We start from the raw sequence: 16,442 nt of genomic DNA, 5'->3' as shown, positions 1-16,442 counted from the left end.
TCTTTTATTTGTTAATTTTCTTTTCCAAAATTTACCTGTTACGTTTACAGCACAAGTCGTGACAGCTTCCCCTACGGCATTCTTGGCCTTGCACATGTAAGTTCCTGTATCTTCAGCATGGGCATACAAGATGTCTAAGGCAACAAAGCCAAAGTCATAGGTGGTCTTGAAACGATGGCCAGTTTGGATTGGGATGCCATTGCAGTACCACTCAACCTTCATGGTAGGATCGTTTACAGGTGTAAGAGTGGCTTCCAAATGTACGGGTTTGCCTTCGTTGGTATTAGCATTACGCAAAGGACGTCCAAATTGTGGACGTTCAGTCATATATTGATCTTCTTCAACCTTGCGTTGGAAGCGAGACTCATCTTCCAAATACTGAATCTTTTGCAAGGCTTCTTCATGTTGAGTCTCCTGAATGATGGATGATCTAGATTGTACATTCAAGCGAATGGAGTTAACAGCTTCACCCAAGTTATTTGTAACGCGGCAGGTGTATTCACCGCTATCTTCAGCATAAACGGTTAAAATATCCAAAGCGGAGAAACCGAAATCGTAGGTGGTACGGAAACGGTGACCGGTATTCAATGGCTTACCATTGTGCAACCATTCAACTTTAAGATTGGGATCAGGATAAGGTTCAATACGGCATTCGTAATGAGCGCTTTGTCCCTCAACCAAATTGCTGGGACCGATGAGTTTGGTAACAAAGCGAGGAGCTTGGGTTACAACATATTCCTCTTCTTCGCGGCGTTGGTAACGAGTGTGATCTTCAAGTTGATGAATCTTGTGCATGGCAGCTTCATGTTGAGTTTCCATTTGGATGGAAGTCTTAGATTGAACAATCAAAGAAGCAGAAGTGACAGCTTGTCCAAGTTCATTGGTAGCACGGCATGTATAAGTACCAGAATCTTCTGGGTTAACATACTTCATGTTGAGGGCAACGTAGCCGAAATCGTGCATGGTGGTAATACGATTGGAGGCTTCAATGGGTTGACCATTGCGTAACCACTCAACCTTCAAGTGAGGATCACCAACAGGAATCAAGCGGGCTTCAAAGTGTACAGCTTGACCCTCAGCAACACGAGAATCACGTACAGGAAGAGTGAAAACTGGAGCTTGAGAAATAATTTCCTCTTGAGCACTCATGCGTTGACGTTTGTTGCTTTCTTCCAAATGTTGCAAGCGAGGCAAAGCACTTTCGTGTTGAGATTCCAAGTAGATGGACTTCTTGGTGTGAACAACAGCCACAGCAGAGGTGATCGCTTCACCTACAGCATTATAGGCACGGCAAGTGTAAGTACCGGCATCTTCAGGCAAGCAGGACATAATATCCAAAGCTACAAAGCCAAAGTTGTTTGTTTCGGTGAAACGAGAACCGGACTTCAAGGGCATGTTATTGTGATACCATTCAACACGCATAGTAGGATCCGAAACAGGAATCAAACGACACTCAAAGTGGGCACGTTGATTTTCCTTGATTTCAACATTCTTCAAGGAAGTAGTGAAAACAGGAGTTTGTTTAGTAGACTCATCGACTTCTTCGCGGCGAGTGTAACGGGAACGATCTTCCAAGTAGTGAATTTGTTCCAAGCCGGCTTCATTTTGTGTAACAGTCACAATTTGTTCCGAGCTGCGGCATTGTAATTGCACTTGAGTTTCATCAGAACCGATCAAGTTGACGGCGCGACAAGTGTAAACACCGGAATCCTCAGCAATAAGATCAACAATATCTAAGGCTACATAGCCAAAGTCATGAATGGGACGGAAACGGTGACCCACTGTAATGGGACGGCCATTCTTGTACCATTCAACCTTAAGATTGGGATCGGTAACAGGTTCAATCTTGCACTCGAAGTGAGCGTGACCACCTTCACGCATGTTATTAAGGCTCTTGGGTTGAGTAAGGAAGCGAGGACGAATGTTAACTACTTCTTCGTCGACAAATTCGCTACGGCGATAGCGGGAAGAGTCTTCCAAGTAAGCAATCTTTTGCAAACCAGACTCATTTTGGGTTTCCAAAATCAAATCATTCTTGGCAATGATGCGGACGGAGCAAGAGGTAACAGCTTCACCCAATTGATTTCTGGCTTGACAGGTGTAAACGCCAGAATCAGCAGCATAACAACCCAAAAGATCAAGGGCTACATAGTCGAATTCATAAGCTGGACGGAAACGGTGACCAGTCTTGACTGGCTTGCCATTTACGAACCACTCAACACGCATGCTAGGATCACCAACAGGTTGCAAGCGGCATTCCAAATGAACATTGGTACCTTCCATGGTTTCAATGTTGTGCAAAGCTCTGGTGAATTGAGGAGCTTGCATAACGGTGATTTCCTCCTCCATGTGATGACGGCGGCGAGAGGCATCTTCCAACATTTGGATTTGTTCCAAAGACATTTCATTCTGAGTTTCGGTAACAATATCAGAACGATCAATAACACGAACACAAGACGAAGTGTGAGCTGAACCCAAGTGGTTGGTGGCACGGCAAGTATATTCACCAGAATCAGCAGATGTAGCTTGAATAATGTCCAAGGCTACAAAGCCGAAATCATAGTAAGTGCGGAAGCGAGATCCTACAGTAATGGGACGACCATTATGGAACCACTCAACACGCATAGTGGGATCACCCATAGGTTCCAAACGGCATTCCAAATGGATGTTCTTACCCTCATGGATGGGTTTAGGGTCTGACAATGGTTGAACAAAGATGGGTTTGGATTTCGAAATTTCTTCGATATCATAGTGAGGCTCAACAAATTGTTTATTTTCCAAGTGTTGAGTTTTTTCATACAAACCACGGTGCATGCTAGATGTGTCAATACTGGAACGAGCTATAAAAAAATTAGAATAAAATCAGTTAGATTGAAGTGCATATTTCGATTAAAATGTAATACTTACTTTCAACTATCATCGTTCCTTGCAATTGAGCTTCACCTAACTTGTTCCTGGCGACAACGGTATAAACACCAGCATCCTCAGCACGTACTTGAGAAATGTCCAAGGCAACATAACCGAAGTCATAGTACATTTGAATACGATTGGCAGCAGTAATGGCGCGACCATTATGATACCATTCAATTTTCATGCTCAAGTCACTTTGAGGCTCAACACGAGCTTCGAAATGGGCCTTTTGTCCCTCGATAATCTTATTGGTACCCTTCATGGGTCCCAAGAAACGAGGAATTTGAGTGATCTTAGTCTCTTCTTCCTCAGTGCGGCCATAGCGAGAAGAGTCTTCCAAATGTTGGATCTTCTCCAAACCACCGGGATGTTGAGATTCGGAAACAATTTCCTTCTTAGAGATGACGGTCAATTGAGCTGTAGTAGTATCTTGGCCCATGGCATTGTAGGCACGGCAGGTGTAGGTGCCGGCATCGTAAATGGTAAGTTGCTTAATGGTAAGAGCAACATAACCAAAGTTAAAGAAGGTGGTGCTGCGAGAACTGGCTTCCAAAGGTTGGCCATCCTTGAACCATTCAACGCGCATAGTATAATCACCGGTAGGTTCCAAACGAGCCTCGAAGTGGGCGTGTCCACCTTCACGCATATCCAATTGATTTTGAATTTGAGTTTTGAATTGAGGTGGAGCAATTGGTTCGGGTGCCTCCTGAGCATGGCGACGTTGTTGAGACTGTCTATAACCTTCCAATTCTTCAACCTTTTCGATGTAACGCTGTTGCTCAGGAATACCCAAATCAGCGGTAACTTGAGATCTGGTATGTACGCGAATGGTAGATGAGCTAATGGCTTCTCCCATGCGATTGACAGCGCGTACAGTGTAGGTGCCTGCATCTTCAGCACGCAAATGCAAAATATTCAAAGAGACATATCCAAAGTTGAAAATAGCTGTAATACGTGAACTGGCAGTAATAGGACGACCATCCTTGTACCACTCTACACGCATAGTGGGGTCGTTGACTGGAGTAACTTGAGCCTCAAAGTGAACATTTTTACCTTCTTCGAATTCACCCAAATCCTTAAGAGGGCGAATGAAGACAGGGGGTTGATTCATAAGTTCCTCGGAACTTTCTTGACGTTGATAACGTGAATAATCCTCCAATTGATTGATGTATTGCAAGCTGCTGGGATGTTGAGAAGTTTGCTCAATTGAAGGGCGTTGGGTAACGGAGAGTATGGCACGAGATTCTGCCATACCGGCGGCGTTAGTAACGCGGCACATGTATTCACCAGAATCGTGGGTCATAATGCTCAACAAATCGAGAGCAATGAAACCGAACTTGAATACGGAGGTAGCACGAGAGCCTAAGTTAAAAAAATAACAAAGTTTAGTTATATGTTTAGGAACAACTATAATTTTAAGTAACTTACTAGCTGCCAAAGGATGACCATTAAGGAACCATTCTACGACCATGGTGGGGTCGCCAACAGGTTCAATACGGGCCTCCATATGAACTTTGCCACCTTCAACTTGTTGCACATTTTGTAGTGGTATAATGAACTGTGGCGGTGGGTAGACACGGTCTTCCTCACCAGGACGTAAATGAGGCTTAGCGCGTTCAACATGACGCAAATAAATAATTTCTGGACCAGGTTGGGGCCTTTAAAAGAAAATGTTATATATAGAAAACTATTCTTTTGTTTGATTGTGAAAAAAAATACTTACTCTGGTTCGATAATCTTCGTGGGTCTTGGTAAATTAAGACGTCTCTGTTCGACGGGTGGTTGTTCTCTGGGAACTTCTACATAGAGTCTAGCACGGTTGGCTGTAGAACCGGCAATATTTTGTGCAGTACATTGGTACCAGCCAGCATCAGAAGCTTTGACACGTGGAATCTCCAAACAAGTAGCTCCACCATCAATGCCAATAAAACGTTCAGCGGTTGATGAAATTTGCTGACCATCCTTTTGCCAGGTAATACGAGGCATAGGAGTGCCAATAGCATTGGCGCTCATGGTAATAGGTTCACCCTCGCGCACAGTCATAGTGCTGAAGCGTTGAACAAATTGTGGTGCGACAACTTGTTCTTTCTCGAGCACATTTAACTGGGCCTCGATGGCAACCTCGCCGGCTTTGTTGCGAGCCAAACATTGGACAGCGCCGGCATCCATGCGTGTGACATTGGTAATCATGAGCGAGTGGCTACCGGATTCGTTGACGAGAATCTTATGAGCGGCATCATCGTTGACCTGGCGACCGTTGATGAACCAGTATACCTCAGGATAAGGATTGCCAGTAACACGGCAATCGAAACGAGTCATACGACCTTCAGTGATTTCGCGATCACCGTAGGACTTAACGAAAGTGGGTGGCAAAGCCTTGCCCGCTTCCAGCTGTTCTGCCGTAGCATCAACAGGCTTTGGTTCATGGGCCGACTCAGCAGCAGGCTCAACGGCCAACACAGCAGAAGACACAACACAACCTTGGGTGTTCTCTGCCAGCAAAGTATAATGACCAGCATCGTTGTAGTTGGCTTTCTTAACACGCAAAGTGGCTGTACCGCTCGAGTATGAGATGTCATACTTGTTGGACTGTACCAAACGTTGTCCATTGTGGAACCAAGTTAAACGTGGCTTGGGATTGGAGCCAACCTTTGCGGCGAACACAGCATCAGAACCCTCAATCAGTTTAGAGTTGCGAGGTTTCTGGGCAATTTGTGGTGCATGAGCTGGTCCCATAGAGCGATCCAATTCTTGGCATAAATAATAGTCCTGTTCGTAAGTCGAACGACGTGTAATGGCCTCTCTATAGGATACTTCACGCAAAAGTCTATACTCAAAGGTATCCACACGGAACTCTTCCTTAGTGGAGGAGAACGAGTAACCGTTGGCGAAAATGGACTTGTCCATTTGTTTCTGAATGGGTTGGATGGTAGGCATGGGTGCGCCTTCTGGTTGAATATAAACACTGCAAATGGCTTCACCATATTGATTGCGAGCCGTACAAGTGTATTCACCCTCATCGCCAGGTCCAATTTGATTGATGAGCAGCGATACCTCACCGGTGGCTTCATTATAGCTCATACGGAACTTTTGCGACTCGAGAAGTGGTGCGCCTTTTCGGGTCCATGTTACGAATGGCTTAGGATTGCCACGTAGTTTACCTTCGAACAAGGCATTGCCGCCTTGAGCGAAACGGGCATTCTTGAAAATTTGTTCGAATACGGGTGGTGAGATGTCGCCCTGTGCATAGATGTGTGTCAAAGCTGGTTGTACATAACCGCCGCCATGTTGTTCCACTGTAATATATAAAAAAATTATTTAATTAAATATCAAATTGTTTTGAAATTGTTTATCTAAAAAGAAATATGAGTATGAGATAATTTTCAAAACAGCTGAGCTAAGTACATGCGCACTTTAGACACTGCTCTCTTTTTGTTTGCTCTCTTGATCTTTGTAGGTTTTTCATTTAGCTGTATAATAGTTTTTTTTTCATTATAAGAGTTTTCCTTTATAGCACTGTATGAGTAATGGGAAATGTCAGTATTTTGGTTTCTGTTTCATTTTCCTTTTCTAATTCTGAGCGAAGAAATTCTTGACTAAAATTAATGTTGTACTTTTGCTTATTTCGATTCTTTAGATCTTCCGATATTGTTTTGTTTTTGCCTAATAAGTGGCCTTAAGATGATTATATATATATATTGTTTTTGCCAATTGCTTTGACGTATAATTTTATGATATTTACTCTTAGGATTATGAGGGTTTTTCTTTATTTTTTTTTCTTTCTTTCTAAAGATCGTTGCTTTTAATCGTGTTAATTTGAGTTGACTGATTGCAAATTTGTTAATTTGAAAATAAAAGATAAAATTTCCAGGTCATTATCTTGATAATCTATGTTATCTGTTAGTGATAAAGATAACTTGGTTTTCTTTATTGAATAAACATATTGTTGTTGTTATAAGTGAAACATTTATTAAAATTTTAGCCGGAGAAAGTGATTTTAATTTGGTTTTTATTTTGCAATAGATGTTAAAGAGTATATAAGAAAACTGTTGAAAAATACTTTAATAACATAGCATCTTAATCATAACAATTTATCACAGGTTTATAATACAATTTTTCATACAAAATTTGTTCAATAAACCTTTACTACAGGTTTATGAGACAATTTTTCATACAAAATTTATTCAATTATGAATATGGCAGCAAGTACCTTATATATCACTATTTATTACAGGGTTTTAAAACAGTTTTTCATATAAAATTTCTTCTACAAATCTTTGATAAATTGTTATGAATAAGAAAAAAAAAAAGAAATTTATTCAAATGTATAAAAAGTTGTTTTATAAACATGTAACAACTGTTTATGGATAAGGTAGTTAGATTTATTATATCAATAGATTTTTCGATTTTAAAGAATTAGTTAAAATGTTTTTGGAATTTTGATTTAATTTTCAAGTTGTTTTTGCAAATACAAAAACAATTTATATGAAAATTTAAGTGAATTGAGGGGAAGGGATCGACAAAATAAATCGCTTAATAGATTCTACAGATTTTTTCTATAACAAAAGCACTTTTATGTAAATATTTTTATTATTTTTCTATAATTTCCAAAGTTTAAATATTTTTTTTTTTAATTTTAGAAATTTTTCTATTTATGGTCCTTCGAGCAACAAGTATACAAATTTTTTTTATCTTGTTAAATACAATATAAATTTACATTAGAATGTTTTAGAAAAAAATTCTTAAATTTTTCAATATTTTAGAAATTTCTTATTTTTAATGGAACTTGTTGGCCCTTCGAGCCTACAAATTATTCTCTCTTGTTTAAATAATTTCAATACAAAATAAATCTACATTAGAATGTTTTAGAACGAAATTTCTGAAATTTATCAATATTTTTGAAATTTTTACTATTTATAGAAAGTGTTTGCTATTTATGGTCCTTCGAGCCTCAAGTATACAAATTATTCTCTCTCGTTTAATAGTTACAATACAAAATAAATCTACAATCGAATGTTTTAGGAAGAAATTTCTAAAAATGTTTCAATATTTTAGAAATTTTTTGCTTTTAATGGAAAATGCTAGAGGTTTTGCTATTTATGGTCCTTCGAACCTCAAGTATATACATTGTTTTATCTTGTTTAATAATTCAAATACAATATAAATCTACATAAGAATAAATAAAGAATGATTTACAAAAAAATTTCTTAAATTTTTCAAGATTTAGGAAATTTTTTTACTTTTAATGGAAAGTGTTACAGGTTTTGCTTTTTATGGTCCTTCGAGCCTCAAGTATACAAATTATTTTATATTGTTTAATAATTTGAATACAAAATAAATCTACATTATAATGTTTAAGAAAGAATTTTCCAAAAATTTTCAATATTTTATAAATTTTTACTTTCAATGGAAAGTGTTACAGGTTTTGCTATTTATGGTCCTTCAAGCCTCAAATATACAAATTATTCTTATTTTTCTTATATTCAATACAATTTAAAAAAAAAATATTTGATAAATTAAAAATTTTATTTGGAACATCAATTTATAAAAATGTATCAAGGATTAATAGATGTTGTCGTGTGGACTGGAATTTTCGGCAAAGTCCAGTCCACATCTCAAATTGGATTCGAATCGTAATTGTCATCATCTGAAACGGTTAATATTTCAAACATTTAGTCCAATAAGAATGAGAAGACCATTTTTCTGAAATAGTTTCAAGAATACTCCTTAATATCCTTGAAACTTAAGAACATTATACTTTAGTCTCTTTTAATAAAATTTCCCACTAATTTATATATAAATATACTAATTTTTATTCACAACCATGCATTATTTTAGAATATGCTATTTGACCTTTAGTTTTTCGGGAAAAAGACCACACAAAGCTCGATTTTATTGTAGTATTATTATATTCAGACTAAAATCCAGCTTTTTTCGAACTATAGATAAATCAAATGCTAAATTACTAACTAGCCGATATCAATTGACATTTAAATATAAAACGTTTCCGTTTTATATTCCACACAGTTTGAACCGGATCAGTTTTGATTAAACTTTTCAAAACATTGGCGATCTTTGTCTTATGATTAAGTTTTGATATTAAAAAGATATTACGTATTATCACAATTGTCCAAACTGGGTCCAAATTGCTCCATTTTTTATAGAATGATCTTTTGTATAAAAAAGTTATTTAAAAATTAATAAGATTTCTCTATCAATATTGAATCTGAAAATTATAATTTTTATAAAAATTATTCTCAATTTTTATTCAAGGAATGTCAATCTTAAACTACTAACAATCGATAAAAAATGCGTTATAATTCGATACTTGTTCTCCAAAAAAATAAATACTTTATTTGAAACGGTTTTAAAATTATGATCGTTTCTATAGAGAAAATTAATATTGTTATGCCACTATTATTTCTTAGAATCATTTATATCGTTTTCGGAAAGATGAACAAAGACAGATTTGGGCTCTCAAAATTAATTCCAATTAATTATGAAAATATTTTTTTTCAGAATATAAAACTAAGGCCTGATTTAACAGTTCATTCTTTTTTTAAGGTTTTAGCAAATTATACGATGTTTTTGAAAACTTCTCTATACACAGAGAACAAAACCGTTAGAAAAGTACCGAAATTGATACAATCTGTTATCAAAAGAGCGACGTTTGTTAGCATTTCGTCAATGGATGTGTATAAAACTTAAATAACATCCAGTTGTCATTTTGATAACCACACAGTTATCATTTTCATAAGGCATTGATGTCATTGCATCTACGCATTGTTAGCATTTCGATTACGCTTTGTGTCATATTGATAAAACTTTGTTATTATTTCGACAACGCAACGTTCTGTTTGCGTTTTTACTCTAAAAACAAATACTTCTTTTTGTTGTCACTATTAAACCCGCCCAAAGCAATTTGTGAAGCATGGGCTGGGGTCAAATTCTGGCATTCGATATCGTTCGAAACCTCAATAGAATTTTAGGTAATTTTATTAGAAATTTCGTTCGCTTTCGAATGCCAGAGAATGAGGTATCTGTTCCCAACAACGTATTGTTGTAACTACGATTACGCTTTGTGTCATATTGACAACACATTGTTGTCAATTCAACAACTCAACGTTCTTTATGACCACATAGCGTTGTAACTTTGATAACATAGCGTTTTCACTCAAAAAACAAATGCTCATATTGTTATCACTATAAAACCTGTCTCAAGGTATTAAAAACTTTGTATTTTTCAATATTTATTCGATTCATTAATTAAACAGTTTTCAGGCTCAAGTTCAACACCCACTTGGTGATCAAAAATTTTTTTTCAAAATTTGTTATAATATTTTTAATTGCAACAAAAGAATGAAATGTCCTTAACATCAGCCATATTCTTTTTTTTCACAAGTTGTGAGTTTAATATAAATGATCACCTAATGGAACTCGATCGTAAAAATCAAAAAGAAAAACCTACAAAATTATGATTAATTTTTTTTTGATGTTCTCATTAAATTAGAATCTTTTATCTAACCATAATCAATCTGCTATTAGTCATCATTTATTTTTATAGTTTTCATTCATATTTAACCTCAATTTAATTGGGTCAACAACAAAAAGCGAAGAAGAATTCATAATAAAATGTATATATTTTCAAATCCTTTTCATTTCCGTTTAACTAACACAAAAACACAAGAAATGAACAAAAAACTCAAGAGTGTAAAGAGCGAAGAGAATTAAAACTCAAGGATATTTAGCTATTCCTTCAAAGCTAACAAAATGATTTATGATTGTGTGAGAGAGAAATAAAAAAGTTGATTTCCGGATCAAACTGACCTCTTTGTTGAGTGGTTACTTGACTCCTTTGAACATGATGTTCGCTGCGGCTTATGGTTTGCTGTTGTTGATGCATAAATTGTTGTTCATGATGTTGTTGCAGCTGTTGTTGCTGCTGGTACATTTGCTGTTGTTGTTGTTGTTGATGATGTTGTTGATTCGGATTTTGTCGTTGCATTTTTGTTTTTTTTTTTTGTTCTTTTCAATTCGTTATATAACACATTAACAAAACAAAATTCAAAACAAACACGCTAAAAGGCGTGTGTTTTTTTATTATTGCACTTTTAAAGCTGCACTTATTATTTTGGACTTTTGTTTTTTTTTATATATAAAAATTAAGCTTTTTTTTATTAATTTCTTGTATAATTCTTGCTTTATGATTTAAAGCTATAAAACTTCGTTAAAATGGCTAAAAGGAGACAAAAGAAAAAGGGGGAAAAAGGAAATGTTGAAAGAATATTTAAAGAAAATTTTACAAAAGGAATTTTCTAGATTTTTTATATGGATTCTTTTTGATACGCGCAGATACACTCAGAGAAATATATATAGAGACACTTTTTTAAAACACTCATATACACACACACAAACACTGTGGATATCTTTCTCTTTAATTATTAATTATAAACTTTTTTTTTCTTATGATTTTGAAATCTTTTTCAAATTTTTTTTCTCTATATGTAGTATAAGTGACTATATGTATATATTTTGTATATAATTTTCAATTTTTTTTGTTAATATTTTTTTTCTATTTTTATAAAAATGATTTTATATTATTTTAGATTGTCTGCCATCCTTGTTTATTCCATAAGAGTCTTAGGCATTTTCTATCTCTTTTATGCGCAAAAAAAAAAATATTTTTTTCTTTCTTCTTTATTCACCGCACTAACAGTCAGCATTCACCACTTGGTAGGTTGTTGGTGGTGGCTTCTTAATTTTCAAAAATCTATTTTTAATTTATTTGAAATCTTTTTTTTTTCAATTTTCTTAAATTTCTTTTGAAATGTATTTGTATTTGTTAAGAATTTTCGCTCCACTTTAATGTTAGATATGATCAGTTTTATGTTATAGTTATGTATATATATAATTTATATATATTATAGGAAAATTTTTCTTTTTTTCTATGATTAATCCACTGAATCACAATTTTTGTTTAAAAATTTTTTAATTTTTTTTTTAATCGTATTTTTGTTATATATTTCTAATTTCTATTAGCCTTGTTAAATTATGCTTAATCCTGGTTTTAGCATTCATTAAACAAGGATAATAAAAATCCTTTTATATAAACAATTTAACGTTTTTTTGTTTAGTCTTTTTTTTTAAATTATAACCGTACCGTTTAACCGTTCCGTTTCGTTAACGTTTTGTTCGTTTTTATTTCGTAGCCAAATGAATAAAAAAAATTTTAAAAAGAAAATTCTTTTTTTAGATTTTCAGCAAAGAAAAAAAATTTTTTTGTTCTTCTTTTCTTTTCACTACTTGTTACGAAATCAAATTTTTTCATTTGAAAATTTTCAAAAACTTAAATTTTTAAACTAAATCCTTTACACTCACTTTTCGTTGTAAAATATATTTTTTCATAAAAAAATTGATTTCCTTTTTTTAAAAAAAAACTTTATTTTTTCACTTTAGTATAAAAATAACTCTATGTATACTTTAAATTTCTTCTTTTTTTTCAATATAATTCTTTATTTCTTTATATATATAATATTTTTCTATATGTATTATATATTTTTCTTTAATTTCTATAAGAATTGGTTCAAGTCATAATCCCCGAGACTGAAACCAAGACGTCGATCGTTTTTGAGGTGCGAGCGAAGAATGCCACAAAATTTTTATTCAATTCCTCATGTAGCTCATTTATTTTAAAAAGATCTTTTGCGAGAGCACTTATGCCGTGTGTGTCTATCTGTGTGCGTGTGTGTTATTCGTTTTAAATCGTTTCTGTTCGTAAGCATATTTTCTTTGAGTTCAACATGTGTTTGTTGTTATTGTTACTGCTGTTCTTGTTTCGTGAAATTATGTGTGAAAAAATTTTCTCTAAAAAGTCAAATGACTGGGTAGAAATTGTTGCAAGTAATAAATTCCTCCTACGAAGAATATACTAATCAAATGAAATCATCAGTTTAAGGGGGTAGTTAGATAGATATCTATATGTACAAATGTATAGGAAAATTGTGGGAAATTTTGTCCCGTTAGTCATAATCCATTATTGCCCCCATAGAGGAGAGAAATGCAGTTTTTAATAGTTATAATTGATTTTTATAATAATTTATCTTAATGGAGAATTTCTTTTAAATATAATTATTATGATAATAATTCTTACTTAGTTGTTATAATGTGTTTCTTAATTTTCCAAATATTTTAAATAAATTTTTGAAATAAAAATTATAAATTATTTAATTAAACACAAATTCAGAAGTGAGAAGGATGCGAATTCGAAAGTAGTTATAATGGCGCGCCAAACACAGCCGATGTGAAAAGTGAGCTCACTACGTTTGTTTAAAATTTTAATAACACCTAGTTATCACTTTGACAAACACCGTTATAATATTGACAACGCATCGTTGTCATTGCAATTGATTTTTATTGTCATTTTGATTATGTCTTTTATTATTTCAGCAATACATCATTATATTACCAATAACAACGATTCATTGTCATTTCGACAACGCAATGTTCTGTTTCACAATATAGCGTTGTCAATGGAGAGGTTATTATGCGTTTGTGCTGATGTTTGTAACACCCAATAATATTCGTCCTATATCAACCTTTTAGTTGTCATTGCAACAGAGTTTTATTGTCATTTCGATTATGTTTTTTATCATTTCAGCAATGCATCATTGTAATTTCAATAACGAATCGTTGTCATTTCGACAGTACAATGTTCTATTTCACAATATAGCGTTGTCAATGGGGAGGTTATTATGCGTTTGTGCTGATGTTTGTAACACCTAATAATATTCCAATCGGTTTAGAATCACTTTCTGAGTCGATGTAACTATGTCCGCTTGTCCGTCCGTCTATTTGTCCAAGTAAAGCATTTGAACACGCTTAAAAAAAACGCGGTTAAATTTTACATAACTAACTTTGAAGTAGACGTAAATTCCTCTTACCAAATTTAAAAGGATGAGCCCATAATTACCCCTTCCCCGATATGAGTGCTCTTGTGGAAAATCCCTTTTTTTCTGTCAGCAATATGTTCAAATATTCCAGAACTAATGTAAAAGCAAAATAATGGTAATACAATAAAAATACAAATACAAAAAAAGCAATACAATATACTTGTTGTATATTGTTGGTTTTGAATTGATAACTATATACTTTGACAACGGATGTTATTGAAAAATTGTAAACCTTTGGTGTTAATGTGGTACCAATTGTGTAAAAATTTTAAACGGCGCACTTCGCCTCTAAGTAAGAAGAGTAACAACTCTTCTTACTCTACTAACTAACTAACTAACTGACTAACTAACTAACTAACTAACTAACTAACTAACTAACTAACTAACTAACTAACTAACTAACTAACTAACTAACTAACTAACTAATTAACTAACTAACTATCTAACTAACTAATCGGAAAATTGGTTTTTGAATTGGATTTTCAGCGAAAAACTGAAATTTAAAAAATCGAATTTTCAGTGAAAAAATTGATTTTTAGTAGAAAATTGGTTTTTTAGTGAAAGATTGGATTTTTTTGTAAAAAATTTGATTTCTATTGAAAAATAGATTTTTAGTGAAAAATTAGATTTTTAGTGAAAAATAAGATTTTTAGTGAAAAATAAAATTTTTGAGGAAAATATGTATTTTAAGTGAATATTATGAATTTCGGTTAAAAATCGCATTTTGAATAAAAGTAAAATTTTCAAGAAAAATTGGATTTTTTGTGAAAAATAAGATTTTTAGTGAAACACCGAATTTTAAGTAAAAATCTCTTAAAAAGTTTATTTTTAGTGAAAAACTTAATATTTTATAAGAATTTTTTTTTGGAAATATGAAAATATTGGATATAAAGTTTGATTTTCAAAGAAAAATTAAATTTTCAGTGGGAATCAATATTTGTGTGAAAATTTGGATTTTCAATATTTTTAGTAATAAATTAAATTTTTAGTGAAAAATGTAATTTTAAAATTTAAAAACATGGATTTTAAGTGAATTAACGGAATTCCAGTAGAAAAATATAATTTTTAAAGAAAAATCACATTTTCAGTGAAAAAATTGTATTTTAATTGAAAAATGGGATTTTAATTGAAAAGTGCGATAAAGTGAAATTTTTGATTGAAAATTAATTAGATTTTCAGTTAAATAATAATGCATTTTTGGAGGAAATATTTTTTACTGAAAAATATGATTTTTGTTGAAAAATTGGATTATCAGCGAAAAATGAAAACATTACAAACATATTTTTAAAGAAAATTCTTCTTAAAAAGACAGTTTTCCTTGACAAAAGATTTGTCTTACGAAGAATTAAATATGTCTTAATATAAAAAATCTGTCTCAATGGGACTCAATTTAGTCTGTGTGTCTTAAAGATAAATTTTCTTAATAATATAATATGGTCCATGTTTTTTCAATAGAAATACTGTCTCAAAAGGACACACTTTCTTCGTATAAGAGTCAGTTTTATATTTCGTCAAGACAAAATACTGTTTCAAAGAGACACATTTTCTTCAAAGAAAATCTGTACCAAAGAAACACATTTCTCTAAAGAAAATCTGTCTCAAAGAGATACACATATCTCTTACACAAAGGCTTCTTTATAGATAATCTATTACAAAGAGACATATGTTTACGGTAGAAAATCTGTGTCTCAAAGAGAAATATATTCTGTATAGAAAAAGTATAACAATGAGATACAACAAATCAGTTCTAATTACAAAACCTTAAAGAATATTTTCTATATCTATAAATGATATCAGAGAATATATATACATATATTTCAAAATCGAATAAATTTTTCCATCATTGTCACATCACTTTGCCTTTATCGATTCATTCACATTGAGAACATTTCAAATCATACTCATTTCAAATAGTTTTCAAAATAATATTGTCATCATTACCCATACTCTTTTACGCTCTTTTTCACTCTCCTGTAGCAGTGTTCATTCTCAAAATCATATCGAAGAAACCCACACGATTTTCTATTTTACATCGTACAGCACTCGTACAGGATTCGGCTGTGAGTTGGTAACTAAAAATAAATGTTGATTTATTTTTGACACGTATTTTTCAACATTGCACAGAATAGAAAAGATACAAAAAATCAAAAAAAAAAAAAAAAAAAAAAAAAAAAAAAAAAAAAAAAAAAAAAAAAAAAAAAAAAAAAAAATAAGAAATAAAATTTTAAATAAAATAAAAGAAGAAAACACTGTGTATAGTTTGTTTGAAAATGAAAATATGACAGTGGGAACTGAATAACGGAAAATTGGTTCAGAATTCTTTGTAAGCGAAAGTTGAAGGGATTAAACTGAGACAAATTTATTATAGAGAGAGAAGGTTTGATTGAGAACGAAAAATTGGTTAAAGAAAATATTTTTTAGAAAGAAAATTATTCTCTTTTTAGCAAAATTTTCTATAAATTTCTCTTTGAGCAAAGTTACTAGTCTATAGTCTAGTCTATAGTCTAGTCTATAGTCTAGTCTATAGTCTAGTCTATAGTCTAGTCTATAGTCTAGTCTATAGTCTAGTCTATAGTCTAGTCT

At 32.9% G+C, this 16,442-nt stretch overlaps 1 protein-coding gene across 6 annotated transcripts in view; it reads right to left on the bottom strand.

Annotated features, from left to right (window-relative positions):
- Nucleotides 1-16,442, bottom strand: part of LOC111679299 (titin) — a 258,306-nt gene that overhangs the window by 100,085 nt on the left and 141,779 nt on the right. For 5 of the 6 annotated variants that reach the window (XM_046951808.1, XM_046951796.1, XM_046951797.1 and 2 more), the window contains exons 1-6: nt 12,390-12,577; nt 10,738-11,146; nt 4,634-6,206; nt 4,339-4,568; nt 2,908-4,272; nt 36-2,840 (exon numbers count right to left, since the gene is read on the bottom strand). In XM_046951808.1, coding sequence (XP_046807764.1) covers nt 36-2,840; nt 2,908-4,272; nt 4,339-4,568; nt 4,634-6,206; nt 10,738-10,915 — 6,151 coding nt within the window. In that variant the 5' untranslated portion in view covers nt 10,916-11,146; nt 12,390-12,577. Of the gene's footprint in view, nt 1-35; nt 2,841-2,907; nt 4,273-4,338; nt 4,569-4,633; nt 6,207-10,737; nt 11,147-12,389; nt 12,578-16,442 lie in introns of those variants that run through there. The other variant, XM_046951805.1, reaches the window with a different exon arrangement.

Source organism: Lucilia cuprina, chromosome 5, assembly GCF_022045245.1.
Source record: "Lucilia cuprina isolate Lc7/37 chromosome 5, ASM2204524v1, whole genome shotgun sequence".
NCBI classification, from domain to species: Eukaryota; Metazoa; Arthropoda; class Insecta; order Diptera; family Calliphoridae; genus Lucilia; species Lucilia cuprina.
Note: the sequence above shows the minus strand (reverse complement) of the source record. Positions and strands in the feature narration are given on the sequence as shown.